Here is a 22,280-nt window from a genome sequence, read left to right as displayed (position 1 = left end):
TACCAAGACGCCTTCAGAGTGCTGCGACTGCCACCGCAGCGCTATAGCATCCCTCCTTTACGCCTCCTTCGTCACGCAAGTCGGATATCGAGCAAGCTCCGGTGTCATTTAGCAGAACAGAGAACGAGTGCGTATATAGACGATGTACAGGCAGCAAGAAAGCAAGGAAACACAAATGCAAGCAGTGTCGTGGTCGAGATCAACGTGCGCAACACCCCAAAGCGCCCACCCCTCGTTCCGGAGCGCTCATCGGAGCGCTCATCTCGGAGCGGATCTACGCTACCCGCAATCGGGATGCTTCGTCTGGTACATGTTCTGCACCCGCCGCTTCTCCGTCGCGACCTGCTCAGACGCACCCAAGTATGGTGAGGTGAGTACCATGGGGGACAGTGTGGAGAGGCACAGGCACACGTACCGTCGGACAGCGACAGGTCGTCGTGTGCGGGTGGGCGTGCGCGGCGCTCGTCTTACATGTCGGGGAGCCACAGTCCTCCTTTTCGCCTGTGAAGTACCGGCCGTGGAAGTGCTATATTGGTCAAATACGTGGTGAGTGTTCTATACGTCTCGGCATGGCTTCCACTGACCTTGCAACCCCTATAGTAGTCACCGATGCTGAAAGCGGACGGGGGGATTCAAGGATCAGCACAGCACGCGTGTGGCACACAATGGAACAACGTACATCTCGTGCTCGCACATGGCTGTTCTCGATGAAGCCGCTCCTGTTCTCGGTCGATCAGGGGGGTCGGGAGACGACGCGGGGTCGCTGCTTGCTGGTAAGCGGCGGGTGGCTACGTGGGCGGCGTCAAACAAGCTCAAGCTTCAAGCTTCCTCAAGCTCAGGCGTCGGGTGCAGGTGCGCTGCCTCTCTTCAAGTAGTCTTTATCCACCAACAAAGGCCAATGTGCAGTGAGCCGGCGCAAAGCGCAAACGCGCGAGAAGAAAGGGGATGGGTAAGGTGCGTGCAGGCCGTCGCGGCGACCGCACGACGTCGCCGTTGGCAGGGTCGGGGCTCGCTGCCCACCGGGGAATTGATACGTCCAGGTCCGCTTCCGGTTCGCACGGCGCCAGGCAGGACTCGAAGCGTCCTACGGCGGCGCGCGTGCACATGGAAGACGCGTACCCGAGCTGTGGCCCCCTACGCTCGACGGTATCCTCATGCCCGCTGCGTCCCTTGCGACCTATACATCGGCGATGACGTTGAGCGCGCGTGCGCTTGCGGCCGGGTGCTATTATAATGGACAGTCTTCTAGTATATCTACGCGAACCACGAAGAAGCACAGACCCAAGGCGCGTGCGCGAAGCGATAGCGATATCGTGACCCAGCAGGTCGCGGGAGAAGGGGGACAGTGATGCAATGCCGAGTTGCTGCTAACTGCGCCGGGGACAATGCGCAGGGAGAGGGTGCACGGGATACGACTCGGGAACGCGGGGGCGTCGTGCTCGGTCCGAGCAAATTCGAAGGCCTTCTGGCGCGCCGCGCGCGAGTCGTCTGCAGGGTTGGGACTGGGGGCGCGTGTGCGGCGGACGGCGGATGTAGCACTTCGCTCTTTCGGAACGTGGATCAGGCGCGCTGGGGGACACTAGTACTTTGAACTCAGTCTCCCGACTCCCGAGCAGTCTCGGTCACCGGTGTACTTTGAACAAGGGGAATTGGCTACAGAGGATTGGCGTCGCCGCCCTCACTCCCGAGGAGCGTGTCTGTCCGAGGGCGCGAACACCTCTCCCAGCTCGACCTCCGAGTGCCCCCCGGCCATCCTGAACAAGAGGAACTGGATACAAAAGATTGGCGGCGCCGCGATGATCCCGAGGAGGCTGCTGCTCCGAGGGCGCGAACACCCTCTCCTCCTCAGGCCTCACAACCGGAGTGCGCGCAGAGCGGATGCGCACCCCCTCTCACGCCGGAGGCCATACCCCCAAGCAGAGCGGCATCCCCCACCCAACGGAGCGAGCAAGCGGCGGCGCGGGCCTCGCCTCTCAGAAAGGTTAATCCGGCGCACCGCGGCCACAATCCATCGAGGGTCCCGAGCGCGCCCGCGCGCCGATGCGACCGCAGCGGCCCCGAGCGACGTTGGACGTCGCATGTTTAGCCTCGACGGGGCGCACGACGACGTTGCTCTCCCCCGTCCCCCGAGCTCCCCGGGCCGACTCCCTGGTCCCGCGGTACCCGAAATGCTCAGCAGAATGCCGCATAGCGAACTGGGAGAACACAAGCCCTCCGTCATAGGGCCTGGGCCCCGCACGCAAACCTAAAGCGCGCGGCGGTGGCGGCGCGGTCGGCGCGGACTCGCAGGGACAAACACGCCCGGAGGTGCGCCAGATGCAGCAGGCTTCGCAGGGGGAGTCGCGCTGTCGGAGAAGCGTTAGCGTTGGACGGGTCTGACATACGGACATCTGGCGGCTGGCGGCTGGCGTGTGGCAGGACGCGCGACATGACATGCGTGGATCAGGCGGATTAGAAGGGCAATACACTGTACAGAGGGGGCGGGGCGCGTGCGGGGCGCGCGGAGGACGCGTGCGTGCTACTGTACACAATGTCAGACGGGGCAATACATGTACACGACGGCGATAGCGGATTTGGGCACGGAGGACGGAAACGGGGATTAGCGGAAAACGGAGCACGGAGCGAGACATGTCGTGGGGGGATCGTACTATCGTATGGACGTGGGTGCGCGTTACTGGTACTGTGCAGATCGGGGGCGACGAGAGCGGGAGGGGGAGTACAGGTGTGTCCGGGGTGTGGCAGGGGGACGTAAACAACGAGCGGACCCTTGAACGATATCACGACGGACGAGACGGGACGGGAGGGAGATGACGCGCGCGCGCGCGGGGAGGCGCGGGTCAGGGGGTCGCTGCGCACCGCGCTGCGAGCGCGAGACCGAATGCAGGGAGGTCTCTGCCTCCAGGGAGCTTTGCAGGACCTGCGCGCTGGCCCAAAGTCAGCCCACTGCTATCGTTTTCGAGCGAGCGGTGGCGTGGTACGTACCTGCGCTACATGTTCTTCTCCGCGAGGACGACGGTGGTGACGATGACGACGACCGCGCCCCAGAAGCTCATGGTCGCAATTAGACAGCGTCGCGACCACTTCTCTTCTGCCGCGCGGTATGCGGTCTTGTGCCGTTGCATGTCCTCCGCAGATGCTACTGACGCGCGCTCCAGATCAGGCTCGTAGCGTGTTGGCTTAAAAACAAACACCGCGCCGACCATCCAAAGGAAAGGGAACACTATTTGGAAAACGCGCGTCTTAGTACACGCGCGTCCTGATAATCGCGAGGTACTCACAGAACCCCCACATAAACATCCTCCTTGCAAGCGTCCCAGGCTCCCTCCACTCCTTCGCCATCCCCAGCTCAAAGCTCTCCACCGACGTCTCCCTGCTTCCCCTAGGCCTCTTCGGCGGCGGCGCAGGGCGCGCGCCCTGCGGGCCGCCGCCCCAGAAGTTCGCGATCAGGTCCGCCTGGTGGCCGAGCGCCCACAGCTCGGACGGCTGCGTCGCGGCGGGCGGCGGGGGCGTGGGCAGCGGCGGGCCGAGCGTGATGCTCGACGCGGTGCTGAGCGGGCGCGCGCGGCGGAGCGCGCCACCCGGGGCGGGTGCGGGTGCGGGTGTGGCGGATGTGCCACGGGGTTTGGAGACGTAGCTGCGGAGCTTTTCGAGGGGTGCGGAGAGGAAGCTTGGAAACATCGTGCGTGTGCTGTTGCGTGCGAGACTAGAGAGCGAGAGGATACAGATCGTCGACTTGCGACGAGGAGACTAGCGATACAGCAGGACGTCTAGAGGAGCGGTGCGAAGAGAGCGAGAGAGAGCGTTATGCAGGTCGCCCACCCCGCTCGGGCCTTCATTATATGGCCCCGGCGTGCGCGTCCCAATACACAATACGCGGCGTCCCCAGCGCCGACCTTTCGCGATCGCCTCCATTCTTGCCTGGCCCTCCTGTCCCGCGTTGCCTTCTGCGCGTGCAAGACAAAAACGGGCAGACGTAACGTGTAGGCCGCCCGCTGCGCGGGTCAATGTCGCGCGGCCGCCTCTTCACAGATGTCTGGGGGTAGGACAATAAGGCTGGCAGGGAGGTGGGCCCGCGGATGCAGATAGCTTTGGATGGGGGCGCGGGTAGTTGTGTGCAAGTATACCGCGAGGCGGCGACGAGGTTCGAAAGACAATAGCGTGTGAACGGCCGGCGCTACTGTGCAGACGGGCGAGACGCGCCCACGTGATCGTGGCCACGCGTTGTGGACGCGACGCGCGAGGTTTGCTGCGCTCCTGGAAGTCATTGAACTCAAGAAAGAATGCATGATAACACGCTGGAGAAGGATTTGAAACACGCTCAAAATGTGGTAGAATAATGTTTTCGACAACGTCAAATGACAACAAACAGAAAACAATGACTGGGTATCACTACGGGAACGGGTATAGTGCGAGTTATGAGGGTAAAATCGAGTGTCGGAGTGCAGGGATACAAACCAACGGAAGGATATTGAGGTCAGAATTTTTCCGATTTAACGATGTGCGGGATGGATTGCAGCTCGGACTGCGAAGGTTTGATCTCATCCGCTTCCACCGTCAGCCGCCGGCGCTTAGGCAGGATGTCGACGTCCGCGTCGAAAATCCTCCCCTTGCGCTTCGACTTCAGGCACAGCGGGCTCTCCTGGTACAGCGAGCTGTTGCTCATCCCGCCAAAGATCGAATCGTTCTCAAAATCCAAAGTTTATCAGCGCACACGCTCGATCTCAACGGAAATGAGCTCACGCACCGGGCTGGCCGCAGCGCTCTTCTTGCTCGCGTTCGAGAGCAACAGGCTGTCATCCATGACGCGCGACGAGTCTATCACAGCCACCGCCACCGACGCCGCCACACCGTCAGTGCCTCGTACCTCGCGCACGTCCAACGCACGCAACGAAAGGGACATCGACGTACTGGCACTGCGCAGCTCGCCGCGCTCGCGGAGGAACGCCGCGATTTCCGCGCGGAGGAGGCGCTGCGCCGCCTTCTCCTTCGCGATGCGCGCTTTCGCGGCGTCGATGTGCGCGGTGATCCCGGCGCATTGTTGGATGAGGACTTGGCATGCGGCTTCGTGCCGGAGTGTGCACTCGAAGGCCTCGGGGAGGTCGTCTAGGATGGAGGCGATCAGGGGTGCTAGGGTGTGGGACATGGCGATCGGGGGGCGGGTGTGTGAGGAAGGGGAAGGGTGTGGCGGTAGGTAAGGTAGGGTGATGGGAGAAGTTGGGCCCGCGGAGGTATGTGTCGGCTGTAGAGGCTGACGGGCTGACTTGCTCTACTGTGTGTGTTTCGTTCGTGAAGCCAACCTATAGGAAGATTGTCGTACCTACAATTCTTGTCAGCCGCGGAGAGGCTGGCTGCACACATCCAACAATATCGCGATACGGCACTCACATCTTTCACCCACCTCTCTTCTCCTCGGGCTCCCACCAGCGGCGCCCTCCCGCCGCACAGTGTCAATCCCTCCTTCATACTTCCATCGCGTCATTCTACCATGCTAGCCTACCAGATGTCCCCCGACATATCCAGCCACTTCGCCACGGCGGACATCTTCAGCACCGCACAGCTCCTGCAACAACAGCTCTCCGAGCTCGAAGAACGCTCCCGCATGAGCGCGGAGAGCGAGGCCCGCCGCATCCTCCACCGCGCCGGCCTGCAGCGCATGCTCGCCGAGTACACCGCCGTCGAGTCCGCCGAGGCGCGCGCCACCGCCGACCTCGCCGCCACGCTCGCGCGCCTCCGCAGCGCCAACCGCACCTCCATCACCCAGTCCCAGTCCCAATCGCAGTGCCATCTCCCGCCGCTCCGGGCGCCCTTCCCCTTCGCGCGCAAGCTGCAGCTCGGCCTCCAAACGAGTACCCCACCAGCAAGCCCCTCCTCTCAGGACGCACGCCGCGGATCCCCGGCGACAGCGCCCCCGGGCGCGGGTCCTGGGGCCGGTGTTCAAGCGCAAGCGCAAGCACGCTGGAGCGGGTCCTCGCCGTTCGCCCGGCTCGCCCGGGACGCGCTCTTCGAGTGCTCGTCTCCGCGGGGGCCGCTGTGCGCGGCCCGCACAGACGCAGACGCGGATCCCCGGCAGCCGACGGGGGGCCTGCCGCCCACGCCCGCCTCGCCCGCGACGCCCATGACCGATGCGGAGGCCGCCCTCGCGCGCACGCTGCACGCATTCTTCGCGTCGGACCTCCCGGCGCAGGAGCCGGACGTCTCGCTCTCCTCGCAGTACTCCGCGGGGCCTGCGGACGTCTCATTTGGGCTTGGGCAGCCGGGGAGCGATGGGGAGACGGGTACGCCGACGAGGGGGGCGCGGCTGTCGCTGCTCGATCCGAGCCTGCGCGCGGTCGCGCTGGGCGATCATGTGGTCACCGCTGCGCGCGGGACCGACGTGGACATGCCTGCAAGCCCGGCCCTGGAGAACGAAGTGTCCGAAGCGGACGCACGCGACTCTGTGCGAGCGAGCGTGGTGGCTGGGCTCTCCGCGGCGCTGGCGGGGCGCCTGGCGAAGGCGACGTTCGTGCGCGTGTGCGCCCGCGGGACGCCGGCGACTGGGCGTGCGGATCGTCTTGGGGAACACGAGATTGGGCCGGCTGCCGAGGAGATGCGGGTGGATGAAGATACGGAGGAGGCGGAGGGGGAGGGCGCTGGGAGGGGGCGCTGGTCACGACCGTCTCTCTTGCACCGATTGTCTGACGCCGGGGCTAAGGTCCACAAGATGAAGGCCAGGCTGAGCAGGGGTGGGGTCACCGACACCAGAGTGACCCGGAGCCCGAGGCGTGCGCGGCCGGCCGGGGTCTACGGGAAGTGTGGCCTCATTGGTGGGCAGGTGAAGCTCGTCTTGGTTGTGGGGAGACGGCGGATGTCCATGATGGCGGACAGGGTGCACGGCACCCGCAGGTCAAGCCTCCGTGACGATGACCTCGTCGCGGCCGCTCGTGACGCCGTGCGGGAGGGCTCGTTCTCCATCGAGAGCGTTGTGGCGGTGGCGGAGAGCGTATGACGGGTGCAGGGACTCCGAAGGGCGCAGGGGGTCGTGGCTGGGGGTCTCGGGCTTCTGGAAACGGACCGATGAGTTACTCGAGAGGGAGGAGGAGGGAACGAGGAGCGCACCCGACCGAGACTGCGAACAGAGCGCAGTGCGGGTGCGCGCGAGTATTGGGTCCGTGATACGGGATTCAGGTGGCCGGGCACCATAGTTTGTGTTCCCTGCGACACCCAATTGTCGATAGCCGCTAATTCAGCAGCGGGATTTCGTACCACGTCGCGGCGGCCAGGCCCCTGCAGGCGCCTCCGTCTTCTTCGGGCACTGCCAAGTCCGGGGGCCCAAACGCACCCCCAAACCTCGAGTGCATCGGCGACATTGCCAGATGACGCGGGCGCACCTGAGCAGCGTGCTGCTGCCGAGGCTGGATGCAGCTCGGGCAGTGCCATAAGCTGCCGTCATCGGTGACCCGCTAGCGGCGGCGTAGGTCGGCCAGTACGTGAGCCCTGCTCCGCCGAGCGAGTTGTATTCGTCTGCGTGTGGCAGGATGACAGAGCGCGCCGTCATCGATGCGAGAACGGCCCTATCGCATACGCGGGGCGCCGTGGCTAGCGTACGAGCGACCCGCGAGGCTCTCGATAGCCCGCCGTCGGAATGAGCGTAATCGACGTTTTGGACGGCGGGAGGAGGCAGAACGGGCTGATACCCCTCCAGACTCCCGTAACGCGTACGCGAGAGCATTGCGCAGGGCTGCGCACCGGGGAGGCGAGCGCGGCCAAGTGATATCGGCACGGCGCACGCCCCCACGGTGCAGCGGGCAATCAGACGACGAGGCTCAATGTGACTGCCTGCGGCGCTGAGGTGCGAAAGCATCGGCGCACCTGTCTGATCGTGCGCGCCGTGTCGAGTGCGCGGAGGCAGGGAATGGAGTGCGAGTTGCGGGATATGGCCTCGGGCAGCAGCTGGATTGCGACGGGGCGCGCTGGCAAAATCGTCTGTGGCGGCGAGGTCGCAGACAGACGTCAGCTTACGTTCTAGGTTCGAAGTTCCTGGCCACCGGGTAGCACCTTGCACAGGCTCCAGAGATGAGGAACCGCGTGGACGTGTGCGGCAGGCCCGGTGAACACGACAGCGACATCGGACAGGAGCACATCCCCGATGGCATCTGCCGATGACAACCCTGACTATGACTGATGCGCACATCGTCGATATGCGCACTGATCCCGCACGGTCGGAGAACGGGCGGGTTCTTGAGCTTGAGGCTGTTTTGCATGTGTCAAGGACGAACGGAAGCGCAGCGCAAGCGGTGGGGAGGGGCGCCAAAATGATTGAGGCCGGGATCGAACCGACGACCGCTTGTGTGTAAGACAAGAGTGATAACCACTACACCACTCAACCGTGCTGGGGCTGGCTTGCGGGCTTTTGTGTCCAGTTCCTGCTATTCCCTGCCAGCACACGGAGGCAGACGCGGACGGCCCTTGACTCTGTTCGACGATCTGCGAGACGGTGTCGTAGGAAAGCGAACGACTCGGCGAGATGGGCGGTCGACTGGACTGATTCTGCCCACGCCGTAGGTTGTCGTACGTAACGCATGTTCCAACGCGAGGTTCCTGCTGGGTCGGCTGATGGTCTCGCCTGCTATTCCAGGTGAAATGGCCAGAGTTCGAGCTGTTCCTCGCGTTCTCAGGTCTCATATCCCCCGGCGCCGCCATCTGCCGAGCTCGAGGTGCAAAGCAGCGATGGATTATCTCTCGCACGCTCTCCAGAATCCCTCCTCCGCCCCTCTCTCTCTCCACGTCTGACTCTGAGACACCTCGGCGGGCCCAGTTCCTCCAACGCTCGCTGGCGTCCCAAACAAAAAGGCGCCACGAACAGCGGCTGACGCCCCAACTGCTCACGTTGGCCCGAGCGGTGGACTTTGGCGACAATGCATGCGTTTCTCCGTGGACAAGACGGCAATCGCCCTATCTTCGCTTCGGGGCAGCAGCGCTGTCGCACTTGCGCCTGTCCATCACGTATCGCGATACGCGGTGCATCGGGAGGCTACCCTTGCCCGATTCATTGAATTCGCGCATACCGCTCCGCCGGATCGCCCCGCCCCCGGGAAACGTCGACTGCATGCGTATGTCGACCCTGGCCCGGGGGCCCTCCGCACGAAGAAGGCTCGCGGGGCTCGGACTCGACGCCCAGAAAACGAATGCGGCAGGTAATATTCGCGCGCACATGCTCGGCGCATAACGCGCGAGCGGGTCGGATACTCCGCTCCGCCTCGCGCTATAAAGCCCGGGAGGGCGCGGGGGTGGCTCAATCCACATCCAGCCTCGCCGCCATCTGCGACCGCGCCGGGCTTCCTTTCTTCTTTCCGTCCGCGAGCCACCCGCCACCGCCAGAACGCTAACGCTTCGGACACCATGCTGTCCGTCACGCACGTCGTCGCGCCCGTCAGCGTCGCCGCATTCGCCTTCGTCCTCCTCCGCGTCGCCTTCTCGTGGTGGGTGCACGGCGCGAAGCACCGCGCTGAACGTGCTCGGCTCCCGCCCGGGCCCAGGGCGATCCCCTTCCTCGGGAACGTCCACCAGCTGCCCATGGACTACCAGGAGAGGACGTTCGCCGAGTGGGCGAAGCAGTACGGTGCGCAATATTATATTCTGATCATCCGCGATATCGCGCGGACGCGGGCGTGGGTGCGGGCGTGGGTCGGAGTTGGGGAGGGTGATGGTCGCCCCCCACTCCAGCTGCTGCGCCCGAGCCCGCGTCGCCCTCCGCGCGCCGATCTGGAAGGCGGCGTATTGAGTTGGCTGTCTGTTTAGGTGATGTCGTGTACGCGAAGCTGTTCCAGCGCCCGGTGCTGGTGCTCAGCTCGCTCCGCGCGGCGCAGGATCTGCTTGAGAAGAAGAGCAGCAAGTACTCGGACAGACCGCGTCTCATCCTTCTCGCCGAGCTGTGAGTTGCGCAACCCATCGAGATCCCGCCGAGTACGCGCTGATCCGCCCCGGGGACGCTGCTTCGCACGGCGCTAGCATGGGCTGGGACAACGTCATCACGCACCTGCCCTACGGCGACCGTTTTCGCAAGCATCGCCGGTGGATGCACGACAACTTCCAGTCGAAGGCCGCCCTGCTCGGCTACCGTCCGGTCCAACGCCGGGAAACGTACACCATGCTCGCCGGTCTGCTTGAGTCGCCGGTCGAGTTCATAGAGCACGTTCATAGGTCCGTCGGCGCATTTATCCCAATTATCCAGCGCTGGTTATAACGTCTTCCCGGGCAGATGGGCGGTCGGGACGATCATGGAAATCACGTACGGGCACCGGATACACTCGATGCAGGACGAGTACGTGAAGCTAGCCCGGGACGCGACCGTCGAGACTGTCATTGCCGGCAGCCCCGGCTCAATGCTTGTCGACTTTTTCCCGATATGTGAGCAGCAGCACGCTTCGGGCCTTCCTCGCACCCGCGCCTTCTCTTCCTGCGCGCTCACCGTGTTCGCTTGCAGTGAAGGAGATCCCCGTCTGGGCCCCAGGCGCCGGCTTCAAGCGCAACGCGTTCAGGGTCCGCGGCCTGGTGCGCGCACTCATGGACATGCCCTACAACATGGTCAAGACCGCCCTGGTACGCCCCGCCCCTGCGTGCGTTTTTGCGGGCTCGGCAGCTGACTGCCCCCGCCTCTCAGGCGAGTGGGAATGCGCGGCCGTGTTTCACGGCGAGCCTTCTCGAAGATGTCTACGCACGGAATGGAATCACACCCGAAGAAGAGGAGGACATTAAAGGTGCCGCAGGCGTCATCTACGCTGGTTCGTCGCTATCGCGCATTCAGACCGCCCACCCCAGCTGACGTCCGCCTGCGCTTCTCCCAGCGGGGACGGACACGGTACGCATCCTGCGCCTCAGCTGACTCGCGGGCGGCAACTGACGAGCTATCTGTGGAATTTGGGTGGCAGACCATAACGGTCATGTCCACGTTCTTCCTCGCGATGGTGCTCCACCCCGAGGCGTTCAAGAAGGCGCAGCAGGAGCTCGACGTCGTCATCGGTCGTTCGAGACTGCCGGACGACACAGATAGAGAGAACCTGCCCTATTTGGAGTGCTTGTTGAAGGAAGTCTACCGGTAAGTTAACTCGCCTTCTGGCCCTGGATGCCGTCACCGACTTGATCGTACTTTGCAAAGTTGGCAATGCCCCGTCCCGCTTGGTGAGCTATCATTATCCTCGGCCCACCGAATAGAGCGGGTGTTCAACCATAGTCCACAGCGATCCCACACAACCTCATGGAAGACGATGAATACCGGGGCTACCACATTGCGGCTAACACGATGGTTATCCCGAATATCTGGTAAGCGCCTTCTTGTTTCTCATTCCCGTGTTGATAATCCGGCAACTTATGTTTCCCGCTCAGGCAAATGACCCAGGATTCTAGTGTGTATCCCGAACCGCAGAAGTTCCGGCCAGAGCGCTGGCAAGAGATGGACCCGCAGACAGCCGACCTCGCCAACCCGCGACGGATTGTGTTCGGATTCGGCCGACGGTGCGTAACTCCACGCCCCAATTCTTCACGCGACAGCGGACGCAATACTCACTCTCGCGCCATGTGCACGTCCACAGGGTCTGCCCGGGGCGCGACTTCGCCGACGCAGGTGTGTGGCTCGCGATAGCAAGCGTCATTGCGCTCTTCGACATCGGCAAGAGCATCGACGCCTGGGGAAACGAGATCACGCCCCCGCCCGAGTTCGTCTCCGGCTTCGTCAGGCGAGTGCCCCTCCGCCCACAGATGCCGGACCTTCCATTCCGCTGTCGCTGACGCTTGTTTCTCTCCCCCCCTCCGTTTCTTCCGCTCCCGCCGCGCGGCGTGTCCTGTGTTTCGCCTCTGCAGCCACCCGAAGCCATTCGTGTGTGCGATCCGGCCGCGCGCTGGGAATGCCGCGGACATCATCGCACAGGCGCGCGCCGCGCTCCCGATTTGAGTCTCGCTGCCGTTGCCTCCGCACATCGTGCACCCTCCGTCTTCCGCCCTTTGCGAGCTGCGTCTCAGTCTGTCACTGCGTTCGCGTCCCACTGTATACCAGGCGCCTCTGCGCTCCACCTCCCACTTTCGTTCTCAACACCCAACCTGCATTCTACCGGATTTGCCGCGACACCTTTTGCCTGTACACTATCAGCACGGACTCCAGCGAGACGCCTGTATCGTCGCTTTCGTTATCACTCACTCCCGTTCGCACTCCAACTTTGAGCAACACTCTCACTGACTTTATCATAAATTACGGCGCTGCTAATACGTCAGGAAGGCCATATATCCATGTACCTAGCTAGCACCCGAGGATACCGTATCAACGTCATTCGTCCTTGTCAATTCGAACGCCCCATCCCGCATCCCTGCCAACTCCCCTCAAGCTTACGCGTATCCGCCACGCTGGGGTGCATACCCGCCGGTCTCTGTCGCATACCCACCACCACTCTTGAACTCGTCAGACGCAGCCCACCGGCCGGACGAGCCGGTACCCACAGCCGGGGGGAACGAGACGGCGACGGTCGGCGTGCGCACGTAGTCGCCGCGCGCCTGCGCGTCGTCCGTGTCCTTGTGCAGCGGCGTGCGGATGCCGACGACGGTGTACGTGAGCACGACCGCGTACTCCATCGCGACGCTCATCGTGAGGAAGAGCGCCCAGCTGCCCGTCGTCGTGCTGAACTTGCTGAGCGACGACGGGTGCAGCATCAGCACGAGGTGCCCTTCGGCGTCGAACCCGAGTTGGGAGGGTACAAAGGCGGAGAGGATGCCGTAGAGGACGCGCACGCCGAGGAAGGGGAGTGCGCAGGCGATCCCGAGCAGGAGCTGTCAGCGGTGGGAACGATGTGCGGTCAGCCATGGCTCTGTGTGGGAGAGGAATGTGGGTACACACCTTGCGGCGGTATTTGGGGATCGTTTGGCGATTGATCCAGCAGAACGCGGTCGCACCCACGAGGGTGAAGTAGAGCACGCCGAAGACGATGATGCCAATGTGCCGGAAGGTCGTGGCCTGGTCAAGTTGCGATTGAGTCTTCGCATTCCCGCTCTTGGTTCCGCTGATGACAACCAGCACGAGTGCCCCAGTGCCGAGCAGCTCTAGAAGCAACAACCCAGTCTTCACAAAAGCCCTCTGGTCGAGGGAGTGCTGCGTGCTATAAAAGCGTGGGGTGAGCGTTGGCATCGCGTTGTATAAGTGAGAAATAATGTACATACACTGTCCCGAGAAAGCCGCATGTAGCTATAAGTAATTGTGAGAGGCCCGCAGACTCCGTGACAGTGTATACGGTTTGTAGCGTCTTGTCTGTGGGGTTTTGTTCTGACAGGATATGTGTCACACCGCCGACAATGCGGACTGCAAGATGGGGGTATAACATATTAGCACTTGTCGCTAGCATGTTAAGGGACGTTCGGAAATGTGCTTACAGATGGAGAGCAGTAGCAGATATATCCACCCGGCCTTGCGGGCGAAGCCATTGCGGAACACAACGGGGATAATGACCAGGAGAAGGGGGGCATAAATTACGATTTCTACGATGGCGATGTAGCCGCGGGCGTCGAGTTTGACCATATTGTCGATGGCTCGTCAACGAGTGTCACCGAGAAGAAGGTCTAGGTCTATGCAGGAAGATATTAAAGTGAGGAGTGAGGAGTAGAAAAATGAAGAGGTGGATGCCCACCTATACTGCAGACTTGCCACGCTATATATCCTTCTCGTCCTCCTCGCATTGCCGTACTGTCGAGATAGGTTAGTTGTCAGGACCAACACCGCTTTGAGGTGTGCAAGATCCCCGGCTCCGCCTCGCATGCTATATCTTTAGACACTCGTCAACAAGCCACAACCACCGCACGGATGAAACTTCAAAACATTCCATGCGGACAAGGTCGATATAGCACCCGCTCGCACACGGAGTCCGTGGTACTCGGGATTCGCGCCCATGCGCCCCGCACGCGCCTCCACCATAGGATCCCCGCCGCCAATAAGCGACCCAAACATTTGCATTGCAGCGGCGCTCTCGCTAATCGCCAGTACTCCCGCGCACTGTTCGACTTCGATTTGAAAATTCCGTGCGGGCCCGTGCGGCACGTTGTAGCCGTCGCCTCGCCCTAGGTGGAGACGGTAGCACACAGTGCCGTCAGTGGTGAGCACGTTACATCGCAAAAATACACGAAAATACAAAGGTGCTGTACCGATGCCGGCATGGCCGCATTGCGCGTGCAATAGTGTAGATCGCCTTTCCGCACGGGGCGCCGACTGTCGCGGAGGATGTAGCGCGCCGCCTCTGGTGGGTAGGGCAATGACCCATGATCGTCTGATAACTATTGACACTGTTAAATATCAGTAGCTCACGAGCAATAGTAGAAGGCCTCTCTGTGACCGCATCAATAGAGCGCACGACGTCGAACCTTCAGCATTGCCAATGGTCCCGGGCGGACTTGGATCTTTCCTCCAGGCTCCACCCACCTACCTCCGCACCGCCACGTCGCAAGCGCTGCCCGCCCAAGCGCAGCGTCTTCGCGTCTTCGCACCTTCATACTTCACGAGTTGCAAGTCCGACGCGCCCCATGACGAGGGCGCAGCCGCCACATCGCCGTCCCGCGAGTAATACTTACGCTCGCCGTGCTGCGAACGCACCCACGCGCACACTCTCCGCTCCCGGCGGGGCTCGAGCCTGTTGAACGGCTCGCGGGCGTCCGCGCCAGAACCCGCCACGCGTAGGCGCACGTCGCACACGCGCACCTAGTGACCTACTGCGACGCACGCCAGGGCCACGGCACAGCTCTGCAGGCATATCGGGCGAATCAAGATGGGGGATCGGCCCCGGAGCAGGTTCTGCATCGCGGTGACGCATCGGTGGCGGCGCCCATGGGGTGTGAAGGGGGAAGGGAGGCACCGTCGGCGGTGGGGGCGCGGGCACGGGGACGGGAAACGTCGCAGTGCCGGCGGCGGGGGATGCTGTCAAATACGCGTACTTGAGCTCGCCGCATCGGGGGCGCGCGCGGGGCCTGCGCGCCCTCGTCCATCGGGCGCGGGGGCGGTGATCAATCGGGCGGGAAGACGATCGATCCCGAGCCGCCCCCTCTCAGGCCGCAGGCTCTGGATCCCAGGCACGCACACATGAGAGCCTAACTGTGTCGGACGTCCAGCATGACTCGGGGAGGAAGTAGTGTCTCCTCGTATGGGGGGGAGTGGTGAAGAAATCATCAGGTGGGTATGACATTGGGGGCCGCCGAGAGAGGACCCGGATTACGATCACTGGTCCCGGTCGCCGTACCACACTCCGCCTATCTCAGTCACTGCGTCGTCGATGTCGCCCTTCTCGTTGATGCCACGCTGGTGCTGGTAGTCTTCCGAGCCCACGCCACGTACTTTGCTGTTGTCGAGCCATACGCCGCCCGAGCGCTGGTCGATGTCGAGCTCGATTCGGGCGGCCTTGCATACGGCATCGAATCCCGATGGGATCGGTACTCCCAGACCGAGACGGAATTTCTTTAGAGGGCCTGTCCGCGCATACCGCTGGATGGATAAACGGGCGAAAATGACGTGAGCAGCGATGAGGCCCAGATCAATTGGTCGTACGCACCGTATATGTCAAACGCGACGAATGCAGGCATAGAGTGGCTATCCTACGGAGGTCAAGCATACGAGCAATCTCCTGTGTCTGCTCGCTTGGCCCATAAATATCTCCGAGGATCGGTGCTGTAGAAAAATACGTTGACGATAGAACGCGGCGACAACGAATGAGTGCGAGCTCACTGCCGAGTTGTTGAGCCAGTTGGGCTCGTATCTGGTGCTTGAGGCCAGTCACGAGATTCAGCTCAAGGAGTGATATTGGAGCTGTCGGCTTCGCAAGGTGAGTATGTGACGCCCAGGGTATGATGGCAAAGTCATACATACCGAGGATGCAAGGACGCGATACTCAGTGATGGCCTGTTTTACCCAGTTCTCACCCGGAAGATTTGAGGATGATACCTGGCTTGGTTGGTGATATGGACCGTCTGCGACGCGTATACGGCCGTTCTCGCAAATCAATTGGGTGTCCATAGTACCGCTCGTCGAAGGAAAATCGGCTGCTTCGCCGCAAACCAGGGCTAGATACGTCTTCTGCATTGACCTGTCTTGCATCTGGCGAGCGATATCCCGAGCCGCAGCGTGTGTGCGCGCTAGCAAAAGGACTCCACTGGTTTGCTAGAACGTTTGATTAGTGTCTTAGTGACGCTTCACGAGACACCAACGTACTTTGTCCAGGCGGTGAACTACGCGCAGATCTTCTTCCATAAACAAAGCTTCTCTAATGCCTTCCACAGGCGATGAGCTCTTGTAGGCAACATGTTTACATGAAATTTACCCCGAAGCGCAACACTCATTAAATCTTCGTCATTTTCCTCGACAGGAGGCGACTGTAATCAGTCAGCCCTCGTTACGTGGAATTTTCATCGTGAATAACCTACCGTGATAGGTCTTGAAGGCTGACAGACAAGCCCCCTGGGTTTATTGATCGCCACGACACTTTTGTCGGCGTAGAGGATTAGGTTCTGCGGTTTTAGCTGTTTAAGGAGGTAGCCATTGTTTCCAGCCGGCTTCGCCTGCTGGGTAGCTTTCTTTAAAGCCCGCATAACGGTGGGCTTCTTCATGTCTGAAAATCAGGAGGTGCAGGAAGAAAGCCTTCCGGGCAGCTTCTTGAAGATGCTGTGACGCAGTTGAAGGCGCTAAATGTACTGAGTTCTCTCGATGGTGATCGACCTTCCGTCTTTCTGTTTGGGACTCTGCACATAAAAAGTACAGTATTAGTACAGAAGAATATCAAGGAATTCCTCGGACGCGGTAGGAGTGGCATACCTTGCGTTGCTGGATCTGGAGAGAGAGCGCTGAGCAGGCGTCTACTGACAAGTAGGGGAGGTCGGAGCGCCCACCTTGAAGTTTGCGCTCCGAAAGCGTTTTGCGGAGCAATACAGACTCCGATTGATCAACGCATTTTGAGAAGCCGACTCGCACATTTCGTTTGTTTTCTGGACTCCATGAAGTTTCAACATCTTCTGCCAGACGTGCTCAGGTCACCGCTGTACATATGGTACACAAATAAAACGCTAATGAGCGCGCACCGCCTACAGAATCCAGCTATCAACGTACTTTGTGCGTTGTGAAGCTTGTTCTTTTGAAGCCCCGACTTGAGCCACTCGCTTTCACACTTCCACCTGCCGGGGCCCGGTACTTACTCTCGACTGACAGTACTCCGACCCCTTTTGACTGACCTACCGTAACCCAACGTGAGTGGACCGTTTGGTCTACTTGGTACAGAGGTCTCATGATGCCTCCAAGGATCTACTAGGCGGAGGAACTCGACGCCCCGACATGTCCGCCGCTTCGAATACTGAAGTCAACCCAGTGGCGCCCTCGAACCACATACCACGCTCTTCGGACTCAGACATCCGGACGTGTTGTACGGACACAGCTGCCCCGTTGAGTCAGACGGCGTGGAGGCTGCCGTCTACACCGCCCATCAATAGGCTTCCCGTCGAGATCCTCACCATGATCTTCGTGTGGCTCACCCGCATGCATAAAGACATTCAGAACCTCCAGTTCGAAGGTGCTCCGCCACAATATATCGGTGTCATGCGGGTTTGCAAGCTCTGGAACGACATCGCCCTCAATACTGTCGAGCTCTGGCAAAAGGTCAGCATTGGGGAATACCGTACGACCGCCGATCGGCTCTCCGCTGTACTCGCTCGTTCGCGCAGCGCGAGTCTTGACATCAAAGTTCGCGGGGCATCTGGAACCTTACGGCTGGCTGCGCCATTTCTGTTGAGGGAAGCTCATCGACTGCGAACCCTTAACATGGCCGAGTATGACGACGGCGTCGAGGCGGTCGATGCGCTACTTCTGTCCGCCGTGGAGTTTCCCCGCCTGGAAACACTCGTTGTGTTGGAACTTAGCGACCAACATTACCCCTTTGGCGTTACGAAAGTCGCCGAATGCCTCGTCAGCCTCGATGCCGAAAACCGATTCCCCTCCCTTCGATCTCTCGAGCTCCGTTGTGTATACATCCCATGGCGAGCTCCCGTCTTCCAAACCCTTCGCGCCTTTATCCTCGTCGACTGTCACGCCCCCAGCAACATCTCTCTTCCGGAATTCCTGGCCGCCCTTCGGCGTTGTGAACGTCTCGAAGAGCTCGAGATCCACTACACCTTCATGACAGCGTTCCCGGATGTAGATCCCAATGGGTTCCCAGTTGTCCCCGAGTACCCTATCGCCATTCTACCACGGCTGCACTCGTTACTCCTGCAAAATTGGCCATCGACGTGGTATCAGTACAGCCCCAGTGATATCCACGTCTTGCTGCAGCACCTCCGAATTCCCCCGACTGCCGGCATCACTATAAATCTCGAAATCGACCGAGAGGAGGTGGGAGGCTACGAAGACGATGCGGGCATCGTCTATCCCCCCGAAGACTACGGCGTCAACGTGAGCTTCCTCACTCCCATTCCCCAAGACTCAGCCTGTCTCCCACTCCTATGCAACGCGACATCCATCACACTCATGGCTTCTCATGTTGAGTGTTCGCAGCGTAAACGTTACGTGAACATAGAGTGCACCAGAGAGCCCGAGGCCGGTACGCTGCGCGTCATCTTCAATGAGTTCACGAGCTTCCACGAATCGGCTCGATGGCCGTATCCCCAGTCCAACCAGCTCCGCGACGTCTGCACCCTGTTCGCCCGGGCACCGCTGACCTCGCTCACGGTCGAGTTGCTCGACGCCACCAGCGACGTGCTCATGGACATGTTCCACACGTTCTCTGCTCTGACCAATCTCCACGTCTACTGCACTGGCGACGGCCAGGAACGCGAGCTGCTCACCGCGCTCGCTCCGCCGCACCTAACCAGTCACCCCGGCAGTGCTGTCTTGCCCGCTCTCCGCATTCTCCGCCTCGAACGCGTGGCATGGCCTGCATGCCCCCTCACTCGCATCATATTTTGCATCTGGGTACGTCGAGCGCAGGGCGCGGCGACTCTATCAGAGCTCCATATCACGTTCAACGATCGCGATACGGAGGACGTTGGGGGTGTCGCGCGGCATTATCGTGCGCTGGCTGCGTTGAAGAATGCGGTGGAAGGACTGGTCGTGTGCAGTGACGCAACTATAGAGTCAGATGCAAAGGTCAGCAAATACTGGGGCCGCTCGTGCCATTATCATGCTCATCTTTTTATGGTTTAGTGATCCGCGAGGGTCTGCGCAAATGGCAGCATACAACTCGGAGCTGCTGCAAGAACACAGACGAGTTCCTCACGTCTTGGAGAGAGCGATATTTAGATAGCGACCTGGGCGTGATCAATGAGGTTTTTCTGATCCAGAGAAAGAGGTTAACTGTTGATGAGTGAGTCGACGTGTTGAAGTAGCGGGAAAACATGTAATACAAGTTCATTTCCCTGAAATTTCCAGCATTGGGATTTGTATGTCACAAAAACGACCGAGTCCATCTGCAACAAGCTATCAATTTAACCGAGTATAGAAAGGTACTGAGATGTGGACACTTCCGAGTCGCACCATAGCAGGAGGGGTCCGCAGTGGAATGAGAGTGGCTGTGTCTTTGCCACGTGGAAGATATATGCTTCTTAGTTTAACGCGCGACCGAGGCAATTGCGCCTTTCTCTCTCTTGCCACCAACACGTCTTCTCCAGCACGCAGAGTCGCTACAATCACCTTACGTGGTTACGTGTCATGGATAGATACTCAAGGATTTTGGACTCTAAAGCACCCAGGTGAGTCCGCTCACCGCTGACAATCGGTTTTTGGACCTTACTGCATTTCGAAAACGCGCATACAGCCGCTCTCCGATCGCATTTTCTGGACTCAAAGCCACCATGCGTATGGCGGGGCTCATCGACCCGCCTAGGTTTACAACAGACAAGAAGCGCAAACGCCTGCAGAGCGATGATGTGGAGACCAGCTCAGCAAGCCCCCGCGCCCGGTTAGGGATGCCCGAGCAGAGCGTCCAGCGCCAAGAGCGCGGCAATCGAGAGCCCTCGCAGGACGCTGAAGGCATCGAAGGAATCAACTCTTCTGACGATACCCTCATTGAGGTAGCCCAAGAGGTTCTCCTCGACGATTCGGAGGACCACCAACTGCTGCTGGCGGGAGATAGGTTCTGGTTCGAAGACGGCAACGTCATTCTGGTGGCTGGCGACACGCGCTTCCGGGTCTATCAAGGGCTACTAGCTGCTCAATCTTCAGTTCTCGCGCATATATTCTCCTCAACCTCGCAACTTGTCAACACTCCTACCTCGGAAGAGATCATCTCTGGTCTAGGCGACCCGTGCCTTGTCGTCCGTCTATCTGACAGCCCGGAAGACCTTCGACACATGCTGCGCTTGTTCATGCCCAGGTAAGTGGTGTCGTATCTCACTCCCAGACTGTATGCTAACACCATCACACTCGTTTACTCAGCGCGCTCTTGGCAACGGGACCTTCGTTCGAGTTTGTCTCCGCATGCATTCGCCTGGGACTGAAATACGAGATCAAGCAGATCTACGACACTGCGCTGGCCATCCTGAAGAACCGCTACACGGACAACATCGATCACTGGGACTCTCTGAGCAACCGCGGGTCTCAGACTGGCTTCGACGACATCCACGCCATCGGCGTCGTCAATCTCGCGCGTCTCATTGGCGACTCGTCCATGCTTCCGGTTGCGCTCTGGCAGTGCTGTAGGCTTGGCTCGGATCTGGTGCACGGCTTGGCTCGGGAAGACGGAACTCGGGAGAACCTCACCCTAGACGACCTCGGGCTCTGCTTCGCCGCTCAGGAGAGGCTCATCAAGGCTGGCGTCCGCGCCCGGCTCCGCGTCTTCGCACCGACAGTCTCGGAGAAGTGCCAAAACGCGACGAAGTGCAAGGAAGTGTTCGTGAAGGCGCTCCGGTCGCTCGAGAAGAAGGCCGACATCATCGCGGGGACGGACCCTTTCGTGCCATACACGCGGATCTCTCTCGAAGGCGTGCTTGGACTGTGCTCGACCTGCAGCTCCGAGGTGAAGGCGCGGGACCAGAAGGAGAGGCGGGCGGTCTGGAACCGGCTCCCGGCGCTGCTGGGGATCGAGGTTCCGGGATGGGGGAAGGTGGCTGGCGCGAATGCGTGCTGAGGTGCGTCGTTCTTGCCCGCTACTCTTCGCGCGTTGATCGCCGAAACGGGTGTAGCTGTTCCAACAGTGCTTAGTGCTCGACTGTTGCTGTCATATTCTTATCGATGCCGTTTTTTCTGCCATATTTGGTGCCGCACTGTAGAAGGTGCGAACGAATATCCTTGCAAAAGTCACAAAGCTTGGCATCCTGCTCGAGCTCACTGCAGTGACTGCGCGACGCTCGACGCTGGAGGGTGGTGCACAATTCACCCCAAAACACCGCGTTGTGCCATACCTGTACTGCCCCCCGGTGTACAAATATGTGATACCGCCTCTTTGAATCCCCCGCTGATCCTTAGGAATGACAGACAAACGGAAAGTATCCTCGCCCATGCTCCCCAGCGTGAACCTGGTACGGAGTCACGTTCCGAACCTTCCGGGACTTGGTCGGCAAGCTCCGAGTGATTGCCGCTCGGTGTGTCTGTGGCTTGAAGTTAGCCTCAGATACTTGTCCCCGTTCTGGTTCATCCCGTCTTGTGAATGAGGACAGAAGACATGGCTATCATCTCAGCTGCTGAAGGTACAGACCTGTTGTGCTCATCGTATCCACAGGAAGCTGACCGAAACAGCGCCCTCGCATACGACTCCGTCCGGAGTGGCAGCGTCCTCCCATACACTCACATTTCAACATCTCACGCCACCCATCCACCAACTTCCAGTCGAACTGCTCTCGACGGTATTCGAGTGTCTCGCGCAAATGGACGGCATCTACGTCTCGCAATCCGTCGACGTCATGCTAGTTTGCAAGCACTGGACGGCTGTCGCCCTCAACACTTCCGCACTCTGGCAGACAATCCCCGAACGAGCACGAGTCGACTGGTTCGCTATCGCCTTCGCGCGTTCGAAGAACAGGCCTGTGGACATCGTCACCAATCCTACTTCTCTGCTATCGGTGGCTCCTCTCTTGGTCAAGGAAGCCCATCGCCTACGCACACTCGACGTCCTGCCCCGGGACACGGATGTAGATGGCACTGATTCGGACGTCGCAAGCCTGCTTGAAGACACCATCTTTGCTGTGGCCCGATTCCCCCGCTTAGAGACACTCATCATGGAGAACCCTAGCGTCGTGTTTTACCAGCTGGCCAGTTTTAATGATCCCGAGAGATTTCCCGCCCTTCAAATACTCCACGTCGACACCCTATA

The 22,280-nt window shown here is 60.5% G+C and overlaps 9 protein-coding genes and 1 non-coding gene across 10 annotated transcripts; 4 read left to right on the top strand and 6 right to left on the bottom strand.

The window, feature by feature from the left end:
* Positions 1-279: 279 nt before the first annotated feature.
* TRAVEDRAFT_49681 (uncharacterized protein) lies at positions 280-696 on the bottom strand (the record flags this gene model as incomplete). Its single annotated transcript, XM_008042125.1, has 4 exons — positions 280-342; positions 416-526; positions 585-612; positions 680-696. The coding sequence occupies 4 exons, from the start codon at positions 694-696 to the stop codon at positions 280-282; spliced, it is 219 nt and encodes a 72-aa protein (XP_008040316.1).
* Positions 697-1,708: 1,012 nt separating this feature from the next.
* Positions 1,709-3,779, bottom strand: TRAVEDRAFT_30215 (uncharacterized protein). The gene is made up of 3 exons (XM_008041913.1): positions 3,279-3,779; positions 2,983-3,220; positions 1,709-2,924 (listed from the first exon to the last, which is right to left on the bottom strand). The coding sequence occupies exons 1-2, from the start codon at positions 3,676-3,678 to the stop codon at positions 2,988-2,990; spliced, it is 633 nt and encodes a 210-aa protein (XP_008040104.1). The 5' UTR covers positions 3,679-3,779; the 3' UTR covers positions 1,709-2,924; positions 2,983-2,987.
* Positions 3,780-4,474: 695 nt separating this feature from the next.
* Positions 4,475-5,143, bottom strand: TRAVEDRAFT_49679 (uncharacterized protein; the record flags this gene model as incomplete). Its single annotated transcript, XM_008042124.1, has 2 exons — positions 4,475-4,684; positions 4,745-5,143. The coding sequence occupies 2 exons, from the start codon at positions 5,141-5,143 to the stop codon at positions 4,475-4,477; spliced, it is 609 nt and encodes a 202-aa protein (XP_008040315.1).
* A 342-nt stretch (positions 5,144-5,485) lies between these two features.
* TRAVEDRAFT_49678 (uncharacterized protein) lies at positions 5,486-6,985 on the top strand (the record flags this gene model as incomplete). The annotated part of the gene is made up of 1 exon (XM_008042123.1): positions 5,486-6,985. One exon carries the CDS (start codon positions 5,486-5,488, stop codon positions 6,983-6,985), a length of 1,500 nt encoding a protein of 499 aa, XP_008040314.1.
* A 1,307-nt stretch (positions 6,986-8,292) lies between these two features.
* TRAVEDRAFT_t137 lies at positions 8,293-8,365 on the bottom strand. Its single transcript has one exon. It is a non-coding gene; the product is annotated as a tRNA-Val (tRNA).
* A 769-nt stretch (positions 8,366-9,134) lies between these two features.
* TRAVEDRAFT_151504 (cytochrome P450) lies at positions 9,135-12,159 on the top strand. Its single transcript, XM_008042531.1, has 13 exons — positions 9,135-9,598; positions 9,778-9,910; positions 9,988-10,179; positions 10,238-10,386; positions 10,463-10,578; positions 10,640-10,760; positions 10,824-10,837; positions 10,908-11,074; positions 11,135-11,157; positions 11,217-11,298; positions 11,362-11,490; positions 11,568-11,711; positions 11,836-12,159. Exons 1-13 carry the CDS (start codon positions 9,379-9,381, stop codon positions 11,924-11,926), a joined length of 1,581 nt encoding a protein of 526 aa, XP_008040722.1. The 5' UTR covers positions 9,135-9,378; the 3' UTR covers positions 11,927-12,159.
* Positions 12,160-12,354: 195 nt separating this feature from the next.
* TRAVEDRAFT_127494 (uncharacterized protein) lies at positions 12,355-13,534 on the bottom strand (the record flags this gene model as incomplete). Its single annotated transcript, XM_008042530.1, has 4 exons — positions 12,355-12,792; positions 12,860-13,118; positions 13,180-13,318; positions 13,390-13,534. The coding sequence occupies 4 exons, from the start codon at positions 13,532-13,534 to the stop codon at positions 12,355-12,357; spliced, it is 981 nt and encodes a 326-aa protein (XP_008040721.1).
* Positions 13,535-15,187: 1,653 nt separating this feature from the next.
* On the bottom strand, positions 15,188-16,599 carry TRAVEDRAFT_73233 (uncharacterized protein; the record flags this gene model as incomplete). Its single annotated transcript, XM_008042529.1, has 7 exons — positions 15,188-15,481; positions 15,549-15,664; positions 15,722-15,809; positions 15,863-16,153; positions 16,205-16,263; positions 16,314-16,365; positions 16,417-16,599. The coding sequence occupies 7 exons, from the start codon at positions 16,597-16,599 to the stop codon at positions 15,218-15,220; spliced, it is 1,053 nt and encodes a 350-aa protein (XP_008040720.1). The 3' UTR covers positions 15,188-15,217.
* Positions 16,600-17,317: 718 nt separating this feature from the next.
* TRAVEDRAFT_21852 (uncharacterized protein) lies at positions 17,318-19,177 on the top strand (the record flags this gene model as incomplete). Its single annotated transcript, XM_008041850.1, has 1 exon — positions 17,318-19,177. One exon carries the CDS (start codon positions 17,318-17,320, stop codon positions 19,175-19,177), a length of 1,860 nt encoding a protein of 619 aa, XP_008040041.1.
* Positions 19,178-19,938: 761 nt separating this feature from the next.
* On the top strand, positions 19,939-21,098 carry TRAVEDRAFT_127869 (uncharacterized protein; the record flags this gene model as incomplete). The annotated part of the gene is made up of 2 exons (XM_008042528.1): positions 19,939-20,345; positions 20,408-21,098. The coding sequence occupies 2 exons, from the start codon at positions 19,939-19,941 to the stop codon at positions 21,096-21,098; spliced, it is 1,098 nt and encodes a 365-aa protein (XP_008040719.1).
* Between the last annotated feature and the right edge of the window lie 1,182 nt (positions 21,099-22,280).

Source organism: Trametes versicolor, assembly GCF_000271585.1.
Source record: "Trametes versicolor FP-101664 SS1 unplaced genomic scaffold TRAVEscaffold_8, whole genome shotgun sequence".
Classification (NCBI taxonomy): domain Eukaryota; kingdom Fungi; phylum Basidiomycota; class Agaricomycetes; order Polyporales; family Polyporaceae; genus Trametes; species Trametes versicolor.
Note: the sequence above shows the minus strand (reverse complement) of the source record. Positions and strands in the feature narration are given on the sequence as shown.

Excerpts from the sequence above, each read along its gene's own strand:
- TRAVEDRAFT_30215 (XM_008041913.1), bottom strand. The coding sequence starts at position 3,678 with ATGTTTCCAAGCTTCCTCTCCGCACCCCTCGAAAAGCTCCGCAGCTAC. Across the intron at positions 3,221-3,278 it reads GATGTTTATGTGGGGGTTCT|TGTTCCCTTTCCTTTGGATG; the intron begins GTGAGTACCTCG and ends TTTTCCAAATAG.
- TRAVEDRAFT_151504 (XM_008042531.1), top strand. The coding sequence starts at position 9,379 with ATGCTGTCCGTCACGCACGTCGTCGCGCCCGTCAGCGTCGCCGCATTC. Across the intron at positions 11,158-11,216 it reads GCAATGCCCCGTCCCGCTTG|CGATCCCACACAACCTCATG; the intron begins GTGAGCTATCAT and ends CATAGTCCACAG. Across the intron at positions 11,491-11,567 it reads GTGTTCGGATTCGGCCGACG|GGTCTGCCCGGGGCGCGACT; the intron begins GTGCGTAACTCC and ends GCACGTCCACAG.